Source organism: Bufo bufo, chromosome 3 (assembly GCF_905171765.1).
Source record: "Bufo bufo chromosome 3, aBufBuf1.1, whole genome shotgun sequence".
Taxonomy (NCBI): domain Eukaryota; kingdom Metazoa; phylum Chordata; class Amphibia; order Anura; family Bufonidae; genus Bufo; species Bufo bufo.
In genome coordinates this window covers 680,832,227-680,856,292 of record NC_053391.1, presented here as the reverse complement: position 1 = coordinate 680,856,292, position 24,066 = coordinate 680,832,227, and the positions used below count along the sequence as shown (strand labels likewise).

Here is a 24,066-nt window from a genome sequence, read left to right as displayed (position 1 = left end):
TATCCCCCTGTAAGAGATCAGGGCTGCCAGGCAGCAGGGGGCAGACCCCCCCCCCCTCCCCAGTTTGAATATCATTGATGGCCAGTGCGGCCCCCCCCCCTCGATTGTAATAATAGGTTGGTGGCACAGTGTGCGCCTCCCCCCTCCCTCTATTGTAATAATTCGTTGGTGGCACAGTGTGCGCCCCCCCCCCTCCCTCCCTCTATTGTAATAATTCGTTGGTGGCACAGTGTGCGCCCCCCCTCGGCCCCCCCTCCCTCTATAGCATTAACATCATTGGTGGCAGCGGAGTTCCGATCGGAGTCCCAGTTTAATCGCTGGGGCTCCGATCGGTAACCATGGCAACCAGGACGCTACTACAGTCCTGATTGCCATGTTTACTTAGCAATAGTACAATAGTAGAAGATTCATACTTACCTGCTGCTGCGATGTTCGTGTCCGGCCGGGAGCTCCACCTACTGGTAAGTGACAGCCTCAGGTCTGTGCGGCGCATTGCTAAATGAACTGTCACTTACCAGTAGGAGGAGCTCCCGGCCGGACACGAACATCGCAGCTCCCAGGTAAGTATGAATCTTTTACTATTGTACTATTGCTAGTAACCCGCTGCCACCAATGATCGGGGGGGGAGGGGGGGTGGGATGGGAGGCCGCACACTGGCCACCAATGTTGTTAATGCTATAGAGGGAGGGGGGGCCGATGGGGGGCGCACACTGTGCCACCAACGATTTATTACAATAGAGGGAGGGAGGGGGGGGCGCACACTGTGCCACCAACGATTTATTACAATAGAGGGAGGAAGGGGGGGGCGGGGGGGCGCACACTGTGCCACCAATGAATTATTACAATAGAGGGAGGAAGGGGGGGGGGCGCACACTGTGCCACCAACGATTTATTACAATAGAGGGAGGAAGGCGGGGGGGGGGGGGGGCGCACTGGCCACCAGTGATATTCAAACTGGGGAGGGGGGGGTCTGCCCCCTGCTGCCTGGCAGCCCTGATCTCTTAGAGGGGGATATGATAGTACAATTAACCCCTTCAGGTGCGGCACCTGAGGGGTTAATTGTGCTGATCACGGCCCCCTGTAAGAGATCGGGTGCTGCCAGGCAGCAGGGGGCAGTCTTGTACACAGTTTGTAGTGTATTCTAACTAGAAGCGTCCCCATCACCATGGGAACGCTTCTGTGTTAGAATATACTGTCGGAAATGAGGTTTCACGATCTAACTCATATCCGACAGTATATTCTAACATAGAGGCGTTCCCATGGTGATGGGGACGCTTCAAGTTAAAATATACCATCGGATTGGAGAAAACTCCGATCCGATGGTATAAAAGGGACTCCAGACTTTACATTGAAAGTCAATGGGGGACGGATCCGTTTGAAATGGCACCATATTGTGTCAACGTCAAACGGATCCGTCCCCATTGACTTGCATTGTAATTCAGGACGGATCCGTTTGGCTCTGCACGGCCAGGCGGACACCAAAGCGACTTTTTTTTTCATGTCCGTGGATCCTCCAAAAATCAAGGAAGACCCACGGACGAAAAAACGGTCACGGATCCGTGAAAAACGGAACGCAAAACACTGAAATGGACATACTGTAGTGTGAAAGAGGCCTTACTCTGATTAAAAACACCAAGGGGTGGGGGATGGGCGGGGAGTGCTAAGTTCCAAAGAGGATGCCTGGTCCTCTATAATATACATATAAGCAAAAAACGGAACAGCACCTCCTGAGACAAATCGCAGGTGCAAGCTACCCTGTTCACACATTCACCTGTTCACTCAGTCTTAGCGCATATAGTGGTGTGCTGCTACTTTATTTGTTTGCTGTATTATTGCTGGGTAGCTCGTACCTGCGATTTGTCTCAGGAGGTGCTGTTCCGTTTTTTGCTTATATGTATATTATAGAGGACCAGGCATCCTCTTTGGAACTTAGCACTCCCCGCCCATCCCCCACCCCTTGGTGTTTTTAATCAGAGTAACAATGGAGCTGGACCCTCCGTGTTAGAGTAGGTCCCACCTGATAAGAAGCTACCTTGTCATCTGGTAGGTGGGCCCGACATATTTTTGATCAATAATATGCGCTAAGAGCTTCTCCACTGCTTTGCAGTAATTATTGGCGTCATGTATTTGACCCTGTTCACACATTCACCTGTTCACTCAGTCTTAGCGCATATAGTGGTGTGCTGCTACTTTATTTGTTTGCTGTATTATTGCCGGGTAGCTTGTACCTGCGATTTGTCTCAGGAGGTGCTGTTCCGTTTTTTGCTTATATAGATAGATAGATAGATAGATAGATAGATAGATAGATAGATAGATTAATAGATAGATGATAGATAATAGATAATAGATAGATAGATAGATGATAGATAGATAGATAGATAGATAGATAGATAGATAGATAGATAGATAGATAATAGATAGATAGATAATAGATAATAGATAAATAGATTGATAGATAGATAGATAGATAGATAGATAGATAGATAGATAGATAGATAGATAGATAGATAGATAGATAGATCCAAAAAACAAGGCAGCACTCCAACTCCAGGTGAAAAGGTCATGACCCAATTTATTTCCCAGGCAACGTTTCGGCCCACTCAATGAGGCTTGACAAAGGCCGAAACGTTGCCTCGTTTTTTGGATTTATTATGTATCTATCTATCTATTATCTATCTATTATCTATCTATCTATCTATCTATCTATCTATCTATCTATCTATCTATCTATCTATTATCTATCTATTATCTATCTATTATCTATCTATCATCTATCTATCTATTATCTATCTATCTATTATTTATCTATTATCTATCTATTATCTATCTATCTATCTATCTATCTATCTATTATCTATTATCTATTATCTATCTATTATCTATCTATCTATTATTTATCTATTATCTATCTATCTATTATCTATCTATCTATCTATCTATCATCTATCTATCTATCTATTATCTATCTATCTATTTATCTATCTATCTATTATCTATCTATTATCTATCTATCTATCTATCTATTTATCTATCTATCTATTATCTATCTATCTATTATCTATATATCTATCTATCTATTATCTATCTATTATCTATCTATTATCTATCTATCTATCTATTATCTATCTATTATCTATCTATTATCTATCTATGTATCTTTCTGTCTATCTATCTCATATTTATCTATCTTTATCTATCTACCATGTATCTATCTGTCTGTCATCTATGTATTCAGTGACAACCTCTGTCAGTCCTGTGACGGTTGCTGTTACTTGTCGTCCATTCTGCTGCTGTAATTATCTAAAAAAAAAAAATCCTGGTTCCTCATTAATGCCGACCAGAAGATCTGGTGTTACAGGGGATCTGTCACCTGAAAATGCCGCTGATTGTATAAGGACAGGTAGTAATACATCTGCTGACAATGACTAGAGGCCGTATAGAGCAGTATGTCCGGTGTCAGATACTATCCCATCCCGTCTGATCACTCGCTGTACAGTGATATGGAGCGTCAGATTGTCACCTATCATTCCTGTCTACTGTCCTGTATGATCTATATGTGAATGTGTGTTTGCTGCTCTCAGGGTACAGACACCACGATGCTGTACAAACTCAACAGCCAGCATAGGCTCAACACCTTCTACATCCCCCCAAAGAACAGCTATGAGACACAGTTCGGGATCAATCACTTTGCTGGGATTGTCTACTATGAAACAAAAGGTGAGGAAATGTTGGCATCTCTGCACTGTACGGATTATATGCATTGCTAGGGTTGTGGAACCACAGTGCCAACTAACTGGTTTGTCCTATGGTTAGTCCTGAGGGTGTTATCTTGGTGGTCCCCTGGTTTTCACCCTTTAACACCTATACAAGGATCCTGTTCTTGATGCAGGTGAACCACAAGGCTGCTAGGAATAGTCCTGGTATAGCGGGCACACAAGGGTCAGAGAGTCCAGTGCAATGCACCAGGAGTCAGGACAGAAGCAGGTGAAGACTAGGCTGGAGGAGAACCTGCAAGCACAGGCTGAACAAGACAAGGTCAGCCACACACAGGGGCGGACTGGGAATTCATACTGGCCCTGGAAAAAAAAATACTAAAAGTGGCCCCGTTTTGTAGTTGAGTCCAAATTAATGGAAGGCCGGGCCAGCAATACCATGTTGTGGCACATTATACCACCCAACAGAGCCAAATACCACAGTCCACGACAAATTACTGCTGCCAGCAGCACAAAATACATCCCTAAAAACCTCCACTGGTCGGCCCCCAGGGCATCGGCCCACCGGGAAATTTCCCTGTAAGGTCTATGGCCAATCCGCCCCTGGGCACGCAGAATACATGCACGGAACAGACACTGGGGAATGGCAAACGGAACTTAGGTCAGCATTCAGGCACAGAATCTGAACAGAACCAAACAGACTTTGGAGAAACCAGGCAGACAGAACGTGGCGCACAACCCGGGGCAGAACACAGAGTTCAGAATATATATGGCAGGTAAAATGAACTCATTAGACAATCAGGTTCACACAAACAGCCGGGGAAAGGTAACCCTAGCAGTGCCAAACTGAGGCCAGATACAAAGCACAATAACACCAATTCACAGCTACAAGTAACTGAGGCCAGGATACAAGGAACAGTGGCAACATGACCACCATTGACCACAACGGCACAAATTCAAACCCACAAGAAGCCGGTGCCTGAGCCTTCAGAACAATGGCAAAAAGTGAACAGCCTTTGTAACATAGTGTCTAGAATGGATATATTCTAACTTATTAGCCCTTTTTTATGCCATTATACGGAACCTTAACACATTCTCACATGCTCTTGCACCAGTTATTTCATACGTGCGGTACAGCTGATACCATTTTATCCCTGCTCCAGTATATGAAATGTGACGCAGCTTAAAGGGTCTGTCTCACTTAGGTAGAGGAAGTTAATACGAGCCACTTACTAATGTATTGTGATTGTCCATATTGCCTCCTTTGCTGGCTGGATTAATTTTTCCATCACATTATACACTGCTCGTTTCCATGGTTACGACCACCCTGCAATCCATCAGTGGTGGTCGCGCTTGCACACTATAGGAAAAAGCACCGGCCTCTCCGGTGCCCGGGACTGTGGGACCGCACATAAGCTAGTGGTTTTTCATATACAGGGAGTGCAGAATTATTAGGCAAGTTGTATTTTTGAGGATTAATTTTATTATTGAACAACAACCATGTTCTCAATGAACCCAAAAAACTCATTAATATCAAAGCTGAATATTTTTGGAAGTAGTTTTTAGTTTGTTTTTAGTTTTAGCTATTTTAGGGGGATATCTGTGTGTGCAGGTGACTATTACTGTGCATAATTATTAGGCAACTTAACAAAAAACAAATATATACCCATTTCAATTATTTATTTTTACCAGTGAAACCAATATAACATCTCAACATTCACAAATATACATTTCTGACATTCAAAAACAAAACAAAAACAAATCAGTGACCAATATAGCCACCTTTCTTTGCAAGGACACTCAAAAGCCTGCCATCCATGGATTCTGTCAGTGTTTTGATCTGTTCACCATCAACATTGCGTGCAGCAGCAACCACAGCCTCCCAGACACTGTTCAGAGAGGTGTACCGTTTTCCCTCCTTGTAAATCTCACATTTGATGATGGACCACAGGTTCTCAATGGGGTTCAGATCAGGTGAACAAGGAGGCCATGTCATTAGATTTTCTTCTTTTATACCCTTTCTTGCCAGCCACGCTGTGGAGTACTTGGACGCGTGTAATGGAGCATTGTCCTGCATGAAAATCATGTTTTTCTTGAAGGATGCAGACTTCTTCCTGTACCACTGCTTGAAGAAGGTGTCTTCCAGAAACTGGCAGTAGGACTGGGAGTTGAGCTTGACTCCATCCTCAACCCGAAAAGGCCCCACAAGCTCATATTTGATGATACCAGCCCAAACCAGTACTCCACCTCCACCTTGCTGGCATCTGAGTCGGACTGGAGCTCTCTGCCCTTTACCAATCCAGCCACGGGCCCATCCATCTGGCCCATCAAGACTCACTCTCATTTCATCAGTCCATAAAACCTTAGAAAAATCAGTCTTGAGATATTTCTTAGCCCAGTCTTGACGTTTCAGCTTGTGTGTCTTGTTCAGTGGTGGTCGTCTTTCAGCCTTTCTTACCTTGGCCATGTCTCTGAGTATTGCACACCTTGTGCTTTTGGGCACTCCAGTGATGTTGCAGCTCTGAAATATGGCCAAACTGGTGGCAAGTGGCATCTTGGCAGCTGCACGCTTGACTTTTCTCAGTTCATGGGCAGTTATTTTGCGCCTTGGTTTTTCCACACGCTTCTTGCGACCCTGTTGACTATTTTGAATGAAACGCTTGATTGTTCGATGATCACGCTTCAGAAGCTTTGCAATTTTAAGAGTGCTGCATCCCTCTGCAAGATATCTCACTATTTTAGACTTTTCTGAGCCTGTCAAGTCCTTCTTTTGACCCATTTTGCCAAAGGAAAGGAAGTTGCCTAATAATTATGCACACCTAATATAGGGTGTTGATGTCATTAGACCACACCCCTTCTCATTACAGAGATGCACATCACCTAATATGCTTAATTGGTAGTAGGCTTTCGAGCCTATACAGCTTGGAGTAAGACAACATGCATAAAGAGGATGATGTGGTCAAAATACTCATTTGCCTAATAATTCTGCACGCAGTGTAGTGTGCAAGCACGGCCACCGCTGATGGATTGCAGGGTGGTCATAACCATGGAAACGAGCAGTGTATAATGTGATGGGAAAATGAATCCAGCCAGCAAGGGAGGCAATATGGACAATCACAATACATTAGTAAGTGGCTTGTATTAACGTTCTCTACATAATAAATGCTATTTGCTGAAGTGAGAGAACCCCTTTAAAGCCTCATGCACAAGACCGTAGGCGGCCCATGCCCATATTGTGGCCCGCAAACAGCGGATCTGCAATATACAGGCACTGGCCGTGTTCGCATTGTATCATGGATGTGGACACATTCATTTGAATGGGTCCGCTATCCGGAAGTTACAGTGCGATGCGGAACGGAGGCACAGATCGGAAGCCCACAGAAGCACTACAAAGTGCTTCCGTGAGTTTTCTGTCTGTTCCTGTGCACCGGAAAAAAGTAGTGCATGAAAGGTAACGCGTCCGCATCCGCAGACGGCGGGAACACGATCGGTGACTGGGCACTGCGAACCGCAATTTGCAGTCTGCAGCACAGGCACGGCCAGCCCACGGACTAATAGAGGAAAATAGAAATCCTAGTGTAACGGACCGTTTCAGCAGACAAGGGGTTAAAATCCGTTTAGGCGATGTGCCCCTTTCTGAGAGACAGGCCCAGCTACTGCAGAACACCAAACTCCCGAACTGGATACAAAATAGCACTCCAAACTGGAACCTCACGAATAGCTGCTAGCAGACGAACAGGAATCAGCTTACACTCCTGGCAATCAGTCTCTAACAGCATACAGCGGATCCCCCCAATAACGAGACAAGGCTCCGTGTTGAGGGTCAAGCAGTGGTCTGAGGTCCTGGCACACCCAGCCTGGTTTTTATTACAGTTGTTGCAATTACAGGTCCGCCCACAGGGAGGTATAAAACAACCAAGCCCATCTGGTGTACACGCCCCTAGGGGACCAGAATGAAGACTGTGACATAGGACAGATATGTAGCACTGTAGGATACACAGAGACAACACATCCCCACAATGCATCATGGTTTCCTCCTCTCTGCCCTGGAGACACCCGAGGCGTAATCCAATTATCTCTCAAGACAAAGAGAAATCACCAATACACATGTGGATATAACAGGACAGACATCACTATTTAAACACACAATGGGACAATGGCACAATAGAAACACACCCAGCATATTCCTCCCAAGCTGACAAGTTACACTTATTATAAATTGTTACAACTTTGTGAGTTTACATTGGCCATACATATAACTTAGGCCTCTTTCACACTTGCGTTGTTGCGATCCGGCGTGCACTTCCGTTGCCGGAGGTGCCCGCCGGATCCGGAAAAACGCAAGTGTACTGAAAGCATTTGAAGACGGAACCGTCTTCCAAATGCTTTCAGTGTTACTATGGCACCCAGGACGCTATTAAAGTCCTGGTTGCCATAGTAGGAGCGGGGAGCGGGGGAGCGGTATACTTACCGTCCGCGCGGCTCCCGGGGCGCTCCAGAATGACGTCAGAGCGCCCCATGCGCATGGATGACGTGATCCATGCGATCATGTGATCCATGCGCTTGGGGCGCCCTGACGTCACTCTGGAGCGGCCGGGGAGCCGCACGGACGGTAAGTACACTGCTCCCCCGCTCCCCGCTACACTTTACCATGGCTGCCAGGACTTTAGCGTCCCGGCAGCCATGGTAACCATTCAGAAAAAGCTAAATGTCGGCTCCGGCAATGCGCCGAAACGACGTTTAGCTTAAGGCCGGATCCGGATCAATGCCTTTCAATGGGCATTAATTCCGGATCCGGCCTTGCGGCAAGTGTTCCGGATTTTTGGCCGGAGCAAAAAGCGCAGCATGCTGCGGTATTTTCTCCGGCCAAAAAACGTTCCGTTCCGGAACTGAAGACATCCTGATGCATCCTGAACGGATTTCACTCCATTCAGAATGCATTAGGATAATCCTGATCAGGATTCTTCCGGCATAGAGCCCCGACGACGGAACTCTATGCCGGAAGAAAAGAACGCAGGTGTGAAAGAGCCCTAACATCAATTTAAACAGTATAACTTGGGGACAAACCTATCCAAAATTCACTTGAATAGGTTCAGGGGTTTAAAAGTTAGTATGGGCCATAATCCTGAGGCAAGAGGCTGATAAACAGGCCTCTCCAAAACCCAGTGGCGAGGTTGGTTTCGCCACACCTAGTATAATACAAAATCACACAAATTTAGAAAAATTTGTAGTCACCTTCAGATACAACATTATGGAAAAAGATAAGAAAAATGATACAAAAATATTGTTAAAGAAACGACCCAGTCACTCTCATTGATGGTTCTGTAGCCTCATCGTAGGGCAAGCAAAAAATATTGCTTTTTCAGTGGCCAATAGTAAATGTGTCTGTGAACACGGGGCACTGACTGGGAACACAGGCATAAGAAAATGTAACACGACATAACAAAACAAACTGCAGCTTCATACAACGTAACATAATGAAGTAGATCCTGGCACGTAATAGAAGAGTATAATACAGTACTGGCTAATACAATGTAACAAGACACAATACAACAAGAATAGAACCATCCCAGCATAGCATTAAATAGGCTCCTAAGGCCTTACATAATGCAATATATCATCACGCTGTAAAGCATCCCAACATAATAAAACATCACAAAACACAATGCAACAAAGCATAAGGCCAAACAAAATAAAAGAATACAATAGGACACGATAGAAAATTACGTATGCAAAATAACTCAATATAATACAGAATAATACTGCTCAGTTCAGGATAATATTATGCCATATAACACAATACAATACAGAATACCAAAATAAAACCTAAAATATAACATAATGCAACATGACATTGTGGGATAGGACAGGGCACAATGCCATGTAGTAGGACACATGTAATACCGCATACTGTGACTCCGGCCATGGTCACATTTCTGCTTCTTCCCACTGCAGGATTCCTGGAGAAGAATCGGGACACTCTTCATGGAGATATTATTCAGCTGGTTCACTCATCGAAGAATAAATTCATCAAGCAGATATTTCAGGCTGATGTGGCGATGGTAATATTGTAGATTTTGTCTTTGTGTGAATACTTACAATGTAATTGTGATAGTACCCCATTGGATGGCTGGGGCCAGTGAACAGGATATATGTCTGTGGTGGAGGGGAAGACATCAACCCCATATACGTCACTAGAGGAAGTCAACTACACAAGTGCTATACGTGCATATACACAGGCATCAGAGAGTACACAGGGGAGAAAGAGGGGGTCACAGCCTAAACTTATAGAATAATAAAACATTGTCTCACAACAATCACACACTGACACTTGGGGTACAGGGTAATTACACTGACACTTGGGGTACAGGGTAATTACACTGACACTTGGGGTACAGGATGATGACACTGACACTCGGGGTACAGGATAATGACACTGACACTTGGGGTACAGGGTAATGACACTGACACTTGGGGTACAGGATAATGACACTGACACTTGGGGTACAGGATAATGACACTGACACTTGGGGTACAGGATAATGACACTGACACTTGGGGTACAGGATAATGACACTGACACTTGGGGTACAGGATAATGACACTGACACTTGGGGTACAGGATAATGACACTGACACTTGGGGTACAGGATAATGACACTGACACTCGGGGTACAGGATGATGACACTGACACTTGGGGTACAGGGTAATGACACTGACACTTGGGGTACAGGATAATGACACTGACACTTGGGGTACAGGATAATGACACTGACACTTGGGGTACAGGATAATGACACTGACACTTGGGGTACAGGATAATGACACTGACACTTGGGGTGCAGGATAATGACACTGACACTTGGGGTACAGGATAATGACACTGACACTTGGGGTACAGGATAATGACACTGACACTTGGGGTGCAGGATAATGACACTGACACTTGGGGTACAGGATAATGACACTGACACTTGGGGTGCAGGATAATGACACTGACACTTGGGGTACAGGATAATGACACTGACACTTGGGGTACAGGATAATGACACTGACACTCGGGGTACAGGATAATGACACTGACACTTGGGGTACAGGATAATGACACTGACACTTGGGGTACAGGGTAATGACACACTGATACTTCAGGACGTTGTGTAGGTAAGTAGGTGTCTGGCGGTGCCTCTCCGGGATGTTGCTGTATCACAGCAGGACATTATATAACTGTAATCTGGTAATTAGATAGCGGTGTCCTCAGCGTCTCCACGTCTCCCTCTGCGTGACACTTCTATCTTCACTGCTGCTAATCGTCTTATACTGACCAGTCTTCTGTCTGTTTCTCTGTCTCCTACGCTTTGCCCCTGTCCTGTAGTATCTCTGTGGCTATACCAGCACTGCTTTTGGCCAATCATCTACCCCTCCTGCAAAGGTAAAGAAAGGTCTCTGCTCTTCTATCCCCCGTCACTTGTACTGTCAAGCATCTGTCCCAATGTATCGGTATTATTAAATGTAATCTGTTGATCTGATAGGAGTGTGGCAGCCGTATATGACAACATAATAAAAAACAGTACAGCATAAAATAATACATCATATGACATAATGTAATAATACAATCCAACATAACACAATACTAGATAACAATACAACATAATGCAACCTGAATAACGTGGGATTATACAGTGCAGCATAGGTTTAGCATTACGGGAAAAATCAGCAATAAAAATTATGTAATAAGTACAATCTATAACGTGAAATAAAGACAAAATAAAAATAAAATAGACCGCCAACATAAAACTCACATGGAAGTTTCTAGCCCTGCCCGCAGCATCTGTGAACTATACATCCCCTAGGTTAAAAAAAAGAACACAATTTAAAAAAAGTATTGTAAACAGCTTGTGCTGTTAAAAAAATAAAGTAGAGAAAAGTGTGAAAAACTGACTATTTCCCCTCTTTGTTCCTAGGTATAAAAAATAAATATATTAAAAATACTAAAATAAAAATGATAAAAATAAAGTCGAGAAAAGTGTGAAAAACTGACTATTTCACCTCTATGTTCCTAGGCATAAAAATTGATATAAAAAAATACTAAAATAAAAATGAACAAAATAAAGTAGAGAAAAGTGTGAAAAACTGACTATTTCACCTCTTTGTTTTTATGTATAAAAAATATATAAAAAAAATACTAAAAATAAAAATGACCAAAATAAAGTAGAGAAAAGTGTCAAAAACTGACTATTTCACCTCTTTGTTCCTAGGTATAAAAAATAGATATAAAAATAAAAATGACAAAAATAAAGTAGAGAAAAGTGTGAAAAACTGACTATTTCACCTCTTTGTTTTTATGTATAAAAAATAGATATAAAAAAATACTAAAATAAAAATGACAAAAAATAAAGTAGCGAAAAGTGTGAAAAACTGACTTTTTCACCTCTATGTTCCTAGGTATAGAAAATTGATATAAAAAAATACTAAAATAAAAATGACCAAAATAAAGTAGAGAAAAGTGTGAAAAACTGACTATTTCACCTCTTTGGTCCTAGGTATAAAAAATAGATATAAAAATAAAAATGACTAAAATAAAGTAGAGAAAAGTGTGAAAAACTGACTTTTTCTCCTCTTTGTTCCTAGGTATAATAAATAAATAAATCACCCTGGGTCACCACATAAAATGGCACAAAGATGATTTAAATAACCTAACAAAATGTCTGGTCATGAACGGGGGAAAATGTCCTGTCTTATACTGGATAAAGGGGTTCTCCGGGCTCTTAATATTGATGACCTATCCTCAGGATATCAGATCGGCGGGGATCCGACACAAGGCCCCCCCGCCGATCAGCTCTATGAAGGGAAGGTGCGCGCAGTCTCTCTTCCTGCTCGCTGCTGCTTTGCCATAGACATAGCAGCAGCGAGCAGGAATAGAGCAGGGCGGCGGCACTCGCACACTGAGCGCGCCGTCTCCTCGTACAGCTGATCGGCGGGGGTGCTCCGATCTGATATCGATGACCTATCCTGAGGATAGGTCATCAATATTAAAAGCCCGGAGAACCCCTTTAATACTATTGCTAATGGTCTATATTGTAACATAATAGAATACAATATAACACAATAGGATACGACATACCGCTATACCATGATAATTATAATAATATATAACGTAATAAAATCCTTTTTCACCCAGAATTCCCAACTCGCGCAGCACTTTTTTCAAGTCTTTGGCGTACAGAATCTGTCTCTGTCGCAAAACTGACGCTAAGGTCATTATGGTACTGATCAATGTTATTCTAACAAGTGTTGTTTCTACCCGAAAAGGAGTCATGGCGAGGGGGGGGCGGGGGCAAGCAAATTTATCTTCTTTCAATGGCATAAAAGAAGACTGAAATCTGATGTAGATTTCATTCTAGGTGCATGGACTGCCGAGGCGTGTGCAAGGGACATCATAGACCGGCGTAAAACGCTAGTCTGTTATAACTCCCCCCCCCCCCCCATTTCCATTCGTCCTGATCATTGCTGATGGAGTGAAAGTCAGTGTAGGCCCGACCGGCCTCGGCGCTGGTGTTTTTTCCTGTTTCCCGTGTCGGGACTTCAGCGTTATATCATCACCCCGATACAATAATAACTCGGTGGTTAGTGCCTTTAAGGACGCGACTTTTGGCCTTAAAGGGAACCTACCTCTTTCTGCATAAATCGGACGTAGATGACACTGTATGATAATACACTGTAATACGGAGTCATAGCTGGGCCTTCCTTCATCCGGGCAGAGTCCGCTGCCTTAGTACTTTAAATATGGCAGATTGGCTTGTTAGTGCCCCAGCCGCCATGGCACATGCCCAGCTACCACCTAAAAATCTATCCCATTAGGAGTAGTGGCATCTTCCTTACCTTCCAGCTGCCTGTAGTTCCTCTTCTCCCGTCTGCAGGTTCTGAAACCTCCTCGGTCACCAAAAAATCCATCTAGAATATTCTGAAGAGAGGGAGGAGGGGGATGCAGCTGCAGTATCTGTCGCTCAGAGTGTCTGACTGCATGCGATGATAGGAGGATGACTTAAAGGGGTTCTCTTGTACTTTGCTATTGATGGTCTGTTCTTAGGATAAGCCATCAATATCAGATTGGTGGTAATCCGACTTCCGGCCCCCCGACCAATCGGCTGAGTGAAGAGGGTCACAGCACAGCGTTATACATTGTTTAGTGGCCGTGCCTGGTATTGCAGCTCAGTCCCACCGGGCAGCGCACCAAGCAGTGATTGGGATGCGGTGCGCACTAGATCACTACACTTCCCTCAATCGGCTGATAGGTCAGGAAGCTGGGAGTTGGAGTCCTACTGATGTTTTATTGAAGGCCTAGGACACCGGTAGCAAAGTCCTGGAGAAACCCTTTAAGCATACCTCCCAACTTTTTAGACGGCCAAAGAGGGACACTTATGGTTAAGTAGCAGGGGTTATTATGTGAAAGGTCCACTTTTCTTGTATATTTATATACTTCAATAGCTTTTCTTTTTTTTTTTACACAATAGCGCAAAAATTATCTGAATATAAAGATTTCTATAATCAAAATGACATCAAATAAAGAAATAATATGCGAGGTGGGCTTTACTATACCGACAGGAACACATTCTGGATCAATATAGTAAATGTAATGATGCAAAACTATATCTCGGATCAAAAGAGGGAGATTTAAGGAGCAAAGAGGGACAGAGGGACTTGGGTCAAAAAGAGGGACACTTGGGAGGTCTGCTTTAAGACTCCCCCTCTCGCAGCCACTCACACACAGACTGAGGGAGAGATACTGCAGCTGCATCCCCCTCCTCCCTCTCTTTAATCCTGAATAATGAGTATTTTGATGTAAAATCTTCCAGCGTTCTGATAGCAGCAGTGGGAGCGTGTCAGGCTTTAGTCACACGACCGCATGGCCGCATTTGATGATGGGTAATGGACTCAATGGGGAATCACTTACCACAACTGCAGTACTGCACTGACTGTGATAGATCATAGATTTACACAGTACATTTTAGCAGTGGTGTAGATTTGCACCTCTACCCCCTCCGGCAGTGTTTCCCATCATCCTGGCAGGGCAGGGGTTACTACAGTGGTGTAGATTTGCCCCTCTGCCCCCTCCGGCAGTGTTTCCCCATCATCCTGGCAGGGCAGGGGTTACTCTAGTGGTGTAGATTTGCACCTCTGCCCCCTCCGGCAGGCGGCAGTGTTTCCCATCATCCTGGCAGGGCAGGGGTTACTCCAGTGGTGTAGATTTGCACCTCACCCCCCTCCGGCAGTGTTTCCCATCATCCTGGCAGGGCAGGGGTTACTCCAGTGGTGTAGATTTGCACCTCTACCCCCTCCGGCAGTGTTTCCCATCATCCTGGCAGGGCAGGGGTTACTCCAGTGGTGTAGATTTGCCCCTCTGCCCCCTCCGGCAGTGTTTCCCATCATCCTGGCAGGGCAGGGGTTACTCCAGTGGTGTAGATTTGCCCCTCTGCCCCCTCCGGCAGTGTTTCCCATCATCCTGGCAGGGCAGGGGTTACTCCAGTGGTGTAGATTTGCACCTCTGCCCCCTCCGGCAGTGTTTCCCATCATCCTGGCAGGGCAGGGGTTACTCCAGTGGTGTAGATTTGCACCTCTGCCCCCTCCGGCAGTGTTTCCCATCATCCTGGCAGGGCAGGGGTTACTCCAGTGGTGTAGATTTGCCCCTCTGCCCCCTCCGGCAGTGTTTCCCATCATCCTGGCAGGGCAGGGGTTACTCCAGTGGTGTAGATTTGCACCTCTGCCCCCTCCGGCAGTGTTTGCCATCATCCTGGCAGGGCAGGGGTTACTCCAGTGGTGTAGATTTGCACCTCTGCCCCCTCCGGCAGTGTTTCCCATCATCCTGGCAGGGCAGGGGTTACTCCAGTGGTGTAGATTTGCACCTCTGCCCCCTCCTGCAGTGTTTCCCATCATCCTGGCAGGGCAGGGGTTACTCCAGTGGTGTAGATTTGCACCTCTGCCCCCTCCGGCAGTGTTTCCCATCATCCTGGCAGGGCAGGGGTTACTCCAGTGGTGTAGATTTGCACCTCTGCCCCCTCCGGCAGTGTTTCCCATCATCCTGGCAGGGCAGGGGTTACTCCAGTGGTGTAGATTTGCCCCTCTGCCCCCTCCGGCAGTGTTTCTCATCATCCTGGCAGGGCAGGGGTTACTCCAGTGGTGTAGATTTGCACCTCTGCCCCCTCCGGCAGTGTTTCCCATCATCCTGGCAGGGCAGGGGTTACTCCAGTGGTGTAGATTTGCACCTCTGCCCCCTCCGGCAGTGTTTCCCATCATCCTGGCAGGGCAGGGGTTACTCCAGTGGTGTAGATTTGCACCTCTGCCCCCTCCGGCAGTGTTTCCCATCATCCTGGCAGGGCAGGGGTTACTCCAGTGGTGTAGATTTGCACCTCACCCCCCTCCGGCAGTGTTTCCCATCATCCTGGCAGGGCAGGGGTTACTCCAGTGGTGTAGATTTGCACCTCTGCCCCCTCCGGCAGTGTTTCCCATCATCCTGGCAGGGCAGGGGTTACTCCAGTGGTGTAGATTTGCACCTCTGCCCCCTCCGGCAGTGTTTCCCATCATCCTGGCAGGGGTTACTCCAGTGGTGTAGATTTGCCCCTCTGCCCCCTCCGGCAGTGTTTCCCATCATCCTGGCAGGGCAGGGGTTACTCCAGTCGTGTAGATTTGCACCTCTGCCCCCTCCGGCAGTGTTTCCCATCATCCTGGCAGGGCAGGGGTTACTCCAGTGGTGTAGATTTGCACCTCTGCCCCCTCCGGCAGTGTTTCCCATCATCCTGGCAGGGCAGGGGTTACTCCAGTGGTGTAGATTTGCACCTCTCGCCCCTCCGGCAGTGTTTCCCATCATCCTGGCAGGGCAGGGGTTACTCCAGTGGTGTAGATTTGCACCTCTGCCCCCTCCGGCAGTGTTTCCCATCATCCTGGCAGGGCAGGGGTTACTCCAGTGGTGTAGATTTGCACCTCTGCCCCCTCCGGCAGTGTTTCCCATCATCCTGGCAGGGCAGGGGTTACTCCAGTGGTGTAGATTTGCACCTCTGCCCCCTCCGGCAGTGTTTCCCATCATCCTGGCAGGGCAGGGGTTACTCCAGTGGTGTAGATTTGCACCTCTGCCCCCTCCGGCAGTGTTTCCCATCATCCTGGCAGGGCAGGGGTTACTCCAGTGGTGTGGATTTGCACCTCTGCCCCCTCCGGCAGTGTTTCCCATCATCCTGGCAGGGCAGGGGTTACTCCAGTGGTGTAGATTTGCCCCTCTGCCCCCTCCGGCAGTGTTTCCCATCATCCTGGCAGGGCAGGGGTTACTCCAGTGGTGTAGATTTGCACCTCACCCCCCTCCGGCAGTGTTTCCCATCATCCTGGCAGGGCAGGGGTTACTCCAGTGGTGTAGATTTGCCCCTCTGCCCCCTCCGGCAGTGTTTCCCATCATCCTGGCAGGGCAGGGGTTACTCCAGTGGTGTAGATTTGCACCTCTGCCCCCTCCGGCAGTGTTTCCCATCATCCTGGCAGGGCAGGGGTTACTCCAGTGGTGTAGATTTGCACCTCTGCCCCCTCCGGCAGTGTTTCCCATCATCCTGGCAGGGCAGGGGTTACTCCAGTGGTGTGGATTTGCACCTCTGCCCCCTCCGGCAGTGTTTCCCATCATCCTGGCAGGGCAGGGGTTACTCCAGTGGTGTAGATTTGCCCCTCTGCCCCCTCCGGCAGTGTTTCCCATCATCCTGGCAGGGCAGGGGTTACTCCAGTGGTGTAGATTTGCACCTCACCCCCCTCCGGCAGTGTTTCCCATCATCCTGGCAGGGCAGGGGTTACTCCAGTGGTGTAGATTTGCACCTCTGCCCCCTCCGGCAGTGTTTCCCATCATCCTGGCAGGGCAGGGGTTACTCCAGTCGTGTAGATTTGCACCTCTGCCCCCTCCGGCAGTGTTTCCCATCATCCTGGCAGGGCAGGGGTTACTCCAGTGGTGTAGATTTGCACCTCTGCCCCCTCCGGCAGTGTTTCCCATCATCCTGGCAGGGCAGGGGTTACTCCAGTGGTGTAGATTTGCACCTCTGCCCCCTCCGGCAGTGTTTCCCATCATCCTGGCAGGGGTTACTCCAGTGGTGTAGATTTGCCCCTCTGCCCCCTCCGGCAGTGTTTCTCATCATCCTGGCAGGGCAGGGGTTACTCCAGTGGTGTAGATTTGCACCTCTGCCCCCTCCGGCAGTGTTTCCCATCATCCTGGCAGGGCAGGGGTTACTCCAGTGGTGTAGATTTGCACCTCTGCCCCCTCCGGCAGTGTTTCCCCATCATCCTGGCAGGGCAGGGGTTACTCCAGTGGTGTAGATTTGCACCTCACCCCCCTCCGGCAGTGTTTCCCATCATCCTGGCAGGGCAGGGGTTACTCCAGTGGTGTAGATTTGCACCTCACCCCCCTCCGGCAGTGTTTCCCATCATCCTGGCAGGGCAGGGGTTACTCCAGTGGTGTAGATTTGCCCCTCTGCCCCCTCCGGCAGTGTTTCCCATCATCCTGGCAGGGCAGGGGTTACTCCAGTGGTGTGGATTTGCACCTCTGCCCCCTCCGGCAGTGTTTCCCATCATCCTGGCAGGGCAGGGGTTACTCCAGTGGTGTAGATTTGCCCCTCTGCCCCCTCCGGCAGTGTTTCCCATCATCCTGGCAGGGCAGGGGTTACTCCAGTGGTGTGGATTTGCACCTCTGCCCCCTCCGGCAGTGTTTCCCATCATCCTGGCAGGGCAGGGGTTACTCCAGTGGTGTAGATTTGCACCTCACCCCCCTCCGGCAGTGTTTCCCATCATCCTGGCAGGGCAGGGGTTACTCCAGTGGTGTAGATTTGCACCTCTGCCCCCTCCGGCAGTGTTTCCCATCATCCTGGCAGGGCAGGGGTTACTCCAGTGGTGTAGATTTGCCCCTCTGCCCCCTCCGGCAGTGTTTCCCATCATCCTGGCAGGGCAGGGGTTACTCCAGTGGTGTAGATTTGCACCTCTGCCCCCTCCGGCAGTGTTTCCCATCATCCTGGTGACACTCGGAGAGGAAGAGCTTCTTATCATCCCTTCATTTCCTGGCACAGATTTGTTTGCTGCTAATTCCAATGTATTTTTTGTAGGGGGCAGAGACCAGGAAACGCTCGCCCACCCTGAGCAGTCAGTTCAAGCGCTCGCTGGAGCTGCTCATGAGAACCCTGAGCGTGTGTCAGCCCTTCTTCGTCCGCTGTATCAAGCCCAATGAATACAAGAAGCCTATGGTAAGTGTATCTGGCGGGCACCGGAGAGGGCACCATTATGTTTGCTTTATATGCTGGTGGCGTTACCTACATTGGCCATAAGCTGTGCAGTCAGCCTGGCATGGGAAGGGTTAACATAGACGATGGAGCTGATGCTGTCGGACTACAGATCACAGCATGCTCATGGAGTTTGTATACCTTCATGTGTTTATGTAAGTTTCCTCCTGGTACCTCAGTTTACCCTGCACCCCAAATAACGTACAAATAGGACATTTCCCTTCCATTATGACTGACGGGTGCTGAGGTCTGCTGGGCCTCGCCTTCTGGGACCACCTTCTATCCACGACCAATGGTTTATGGTAGAGGAAGGGGATATGGGGTCAACCTCCTTGACCTCAGGACAGAAGTTTATGGGCAACGGTGACATCCACGGTGTCCCATGCAAGTAACAGCCACAGCGCCCCCATAACAGTGACATCCACAGTGTCCCCATAACAGTGGCATTCACAGTGTCCCCATAACAGTGACATCCACAGTGCCCCCATAACAGTGACATTCACAGTGTCCCAATAACAGTGACATCCACAGTGCCCCCATAACAGTAACATCCACAGAGACCCCATAACAGTGACATCCACAGTGCCCCCCATAACAATGACATCCACAGCGCCCCCATAACAGTGACATCAACAGTGCCCCCATAAAAGTGACATCCACAGTGCCCCCATAACAGTGACATCAACAGTGCCCCCATAGCAGTGACATCCACAGTGCCCCCCATAGCAGTGACATCAACAGTGCCCCCATAACAGTGACATCAACAGTGCCCCCATAACAGTGACATCCACAGTGCCCCCCCATAACAGTGACATCCACAGTGCCCCCCATAACAATGACATCCACAGTGCCCCCCATAACAGTGACATCAACAGTGCCCCCATAACAGTGACATCCAAAGTGCTCTTATAGCAGTGACATCCACAGTGCCCCCATAACAGTGACATCAACAGTGCCCCCATAACAGTGACATCCACAGTGCCCCCCATAACAGTGACATCAACAGTGCCCCCATAACAGTGACATCCACAGTGCCCCCCATAACAGTGACATCAACAGTGCCCCCATAACAGTGACATCCACAGTGCTCTTATAACAGTGACATCCACAGTGCCCTCATAACAGTGACATCCACAGTGCCCCCATAGCAGTGACATCCACAGTGCCCCTCATAGCAGTGACATCCACAGTGCCCCTCATAGCAGTGACATCCACAGTGCCCCCATAACAGTGACATCCACAGTGCCCCTCATAGCAGTGACATCCACAGATCCCCCATAACAGTGACATCAACAGTGCCCCCATAACAGTGACATCAACAGTGCTCCCATAGCAGTGACATCCACAGTGCTCTTATAAAAGTGACATCCACAGTGCCCCCCATAACAGTGACATCAACAGTGCCCCCCATAACAGTGACAACCACAGTGCCCCCCATAACAGTGACATCCACAGAGCCCCCATAATATTGACAGGCACAGTCTATAATTTATGATTACTGACCATCTCTAACTCCCTGTGTGTATCCAGGCCTAGTTGTTCCTTTACACTGGCAGAATGTGCAGGAAATGATTGGGAACAAGCTATCCGTTAATGGATTGTATGGGGATGAATGATCGCTGGTGTATTCGCTCATTCCCATACAAATTCATCGTTTCTGGGTAGCAGCTCTCAGTTTACACAGGACGATCTGCTGCCCAGAAACAGTGATGTTGGTGTCCGCATCAGCAATGCTCCAGCAGGTATTTCCTACCTGGATCATCAGCCCCTGTCAGCGTCTGTACATCCAGCACCAGTGTCAGAGACATTCGGGACATTTTTTGCTGTTTTATGTTGTTTTAATTCCGGACAGTGTAAAGAAAAATCTGTTTGCACCAGGAAACCGTGAACAAGCAGGGTGGCTGCTGGTGGTGACATACTGTAGTGTGAGTAGATGAAATAGATCAGGGACGTGTCATGATAGCAGTGTTATACAGATGTAAGGTGCTGTGTACTCATATAATTAAATGGCAGACTGATGAGGAGATCAGACTGATAAGGTGATTTGTTCTGGATTATATTCAGAGTCTCCCCTTAGAGCGTGGTGCACCTACCTGACACCAACAAGTACTATAGCTGATACCTACACAGGAGGCGGTCCCTTCATGTGCAGTGTCCAGGAGGCGGTCCCTTCATGTTCTATGCCCAGGAGGCGGTCACTTCATGTTCTGTGCCCAGGAGGCGGTCCCTTCATGTGCAGTGTCCAGGAGGCGGTCCCTTCATGTGCAGTGTCCAGGAGGCGGTCCCTTCATGTGCAGTGTCCAGGAGGCGGTCCCTTCATGTGCAGTGTCCAGGAGGCGGTCCCTTCATGTTCTGTGCCCAGGAGGCGGTCCATTCATTTGCAGTTTTCAAGAGGTGGTCCCTTCATGTGCAGTGTCCAGGAGGTGGTCCCTTCATGGGCAGTGTCCAGGAGGCTGCCCCTTCATGGGCAGTGTCCAGGAGGCTGCCCCTTCATGGGCAGTGTCCAGGAGGCGGTCCCTTCATGGGCAGTGTCCAGGAGGCGGTCCCTTCATTTGCAGTTTCCAGGAGGTGGTCCCTTCATGTGCTCTTCCCAGGAGGTGGTCCCTTCATGTGCAGTGTCCAAGTGGAGGTCCCTTCATGTGCAGTGTCCAGGGGGCGGTACCTTCATGGGCAGTGTCCAGGAGGCGGTCCCTTCATGGGCAGTGTCCAGGGGGCGGTCCCTTCATGGGCAGTGTCCAGGAGGCGGTCCCATCATGGGCAGTGTCCAGGAGGCGGTCCATTCATGTGCAGTGTCCAAGAGGAGGTTCCTTCATGTGCAGTGTCCAGGAGGTGGTCCCTTCATGTGCAGTGTCCAGGAGGCGGTCCATTTATGTGCACTGTCCAGGAGGTGGTCCCGTCATGTGCAGTGTCCAGGAGGCGGTCCCTTCATGGGCAGTGTCTAGGAGGCGGTCCCTTCATGGGCAGTGTCTAGGAGGCGGTCCCTTCATGGGCAGTGTCCAGGAGACGGTCTCTTCATGGGCAGTGTCCAGGAGGTGGTCCCTTCATGGGCAGTGTCCAGGACTTGGTCCCTTCATGGGCAGTGTCCAAGAGGAGGTTCCTTCATGTGCAGTGTCCAGGAGGCAGTCCATTCATGTGCAGTGTCCAAGAGGCGGTCCCTTCATGTTCAGTGTCCAGGAGGCGGTATATTCATTTGCAGTGTCCAAGAGGTGGTTCCTTCATGTGTAGTGTCCAGGAGGTGGTCCCTTCATGTGCAGTGTCCAGGAGGCGGTCCATTTATGTGCAGTGTCCAAGAGGTAGTTCCTTCATGTGCAGTGTCCAGGAGGCGGTCCCTTCATGGGCAGTGTCCAGGAGGCGGTCCCTTCATGGGCAGTGTCCAGGAGGCGGTCCCTTCATGGGCAGTGTCCAGAAGGAGGTCCCTTCATTTGCAGTGTCCAGGAGGTGGTCCCTTCATGTGCAGTGTCCAGGAGGTGGTCCCTTAATGCGCAGTGTCCAGGAGGCGGTCCCTTCATGGGCAGTGTCCAGTAGGTGGTCCCTTCATGGGCAGTTTCCAGGAGGAGGTCCCTTCATGTGCATTGTCCAGAAGGTGGTCCCATCATGTGCAGTGTCCAGGAGGTGGTCCCATCATGTGCAGTGTCCAGGAGGCGGTCCCATCATGTGCAGTGTCCACGAAGCGGTGCCATCATGTGCACTGTCCAGGAGGCGGTCCCATCATGTGCACTGTCCAGGAGGTGGTCCCTTCGGATGCAGTGTCCAGGAGGTGGTCCCAACATTAGATCTGCAATGAGATGGTTGAGAGGGAGGATACAATGCACATATTGATATTCAGGAGCCTGGAAAGCTGGGTGACAACACTTTTGGGAGCGGTAATGGCAGCCATATTGTTTTCCACCTAGCTTTCCCATAATCCTCTGTTTCTTGTGTTAACCATATCCTTGTTCTCCGGCAGCTGTTTGACAGAGAGCTGTGCATCCGTCAGCTGAGGTACTCGGGAATGATGGAGACCATCCGCATCCGCAGAGCTGGGTACCCCATACGCTACACGTTTGTGGAGTTTGTGGACCGTTATCGTGTGTTAATGCCGGGGGTGAAGCCTGCTTACAAACAGGTATTATCTCTAGAGAGAGAAAACCTGCAGTGCGCAGCATGGTGGGGCTGGTCGTTCTACAGTGTTTCGACAACACAGATATAGGGGAAAAGAACATATGTTATCTTCCGGAACCCCTGTGTCATCACAAAAGGGGAACTGGACCTGACGTAGGACTTTAGTGTCATTGCATGATATAATTTGAATGGCTTTTGCAGGAGCTGACTGACATTTTATGCCGAACCACAATTTTCTCTGGTCAATGGTACTCTGGGAGAAAGCCGGGGCAAGAGCAATCACATGGGGGGGGGGGGGGGGGTGTAAAGTAGTCAATGGGCAGAGCATAGTCCAGGGTGAGGATTATGGAATCATTTGAGGAGGGGGATTAGGGGTTCAATAGGAAAGAGATCACAGTTTCCTCCATGGTAAAGCAGTAAAGACTGTAGACTGAAGTCCCATCATCCATCTCAGACTGCACTGTGGAGATAGCAAAACAGTGACCAACTCCCATCATCCACCCACTTTGCCAAACAGTTACGCCCATCATCCCGTACCATGTGTCATACGGGAAAAACATGGAGTGTGCCAGGAACATCGCCAGCCTCACCCGTAAACCTCACATGCTGCCTGAATCCAAAAATAAAAAAAAATAGACAAATAATAAAAAAAAAGAAATTGAAAGAGTAAATTCCTTTTTCATAATTTTTTTTCTCCCTAGGGGGATCTGCGGGGGACGGGTCAACGTATAGCGGAGCGTGTGCTGGGCAAGGATGGCGACTGGCAGATTGGCAAAACCAAGATTTTCTTAAAGGTATTCATCATCGTATTCCGGGATTATAAATTAGGGGTGAGGGGCGACCCATGAGGAGTCCGGGCCCCTAACCTCCAGCATTGGACAAGCACATAGGAAGCTGGGCAGATCACGTGATGATGGGCTAGAGGCCAAGTTACCAGACTTCATATGAGGGGCCACGTCTGACACGA

The 24,066-nt window shown here is 48.4% G+C and overlaps 1 protein-coding gene across 2 annotated transcripts in view; it reads left to right on the top strand.

The window, feature by feature from the left end:
* The window catches only part of MYO7A (myosin VIIA), a 130,387-nt gene that overhangs the window by 35,097 nt on the left and 71,224 nt on the right, over positions 1-24,066 (top strand). The window contains exons 13-18 of one of the 2 annotated variants that reach the window (XM_040426420.1): positions 3,582-3,717; positions 9,669-9,775; positions 11,087-11,143; positions 18,825-18,962; positions 22,945-23,103; positions 23,801-23,893. In XM_040426420.1, coding sequence (XP_040282354.1) covers positions 3,582-3,717; positions 9,669-9,775; positions 11,087-11,143; positions 18,825-18,962; positions 22,945-23,103; positions 23,801-23,893 — 690 coding nt within the window. The remainder of the gene's footprint in view (positions 1-3,581; positions 3,718-9,668; positions 9,776-11,086; positions 11,144-18,824; positions 18,963-22,944; positions 23,104-23,800; positions 23,894-24,066) is intronic. The other variant, XM_040426421.1, reaches the window with a different exon arrangement.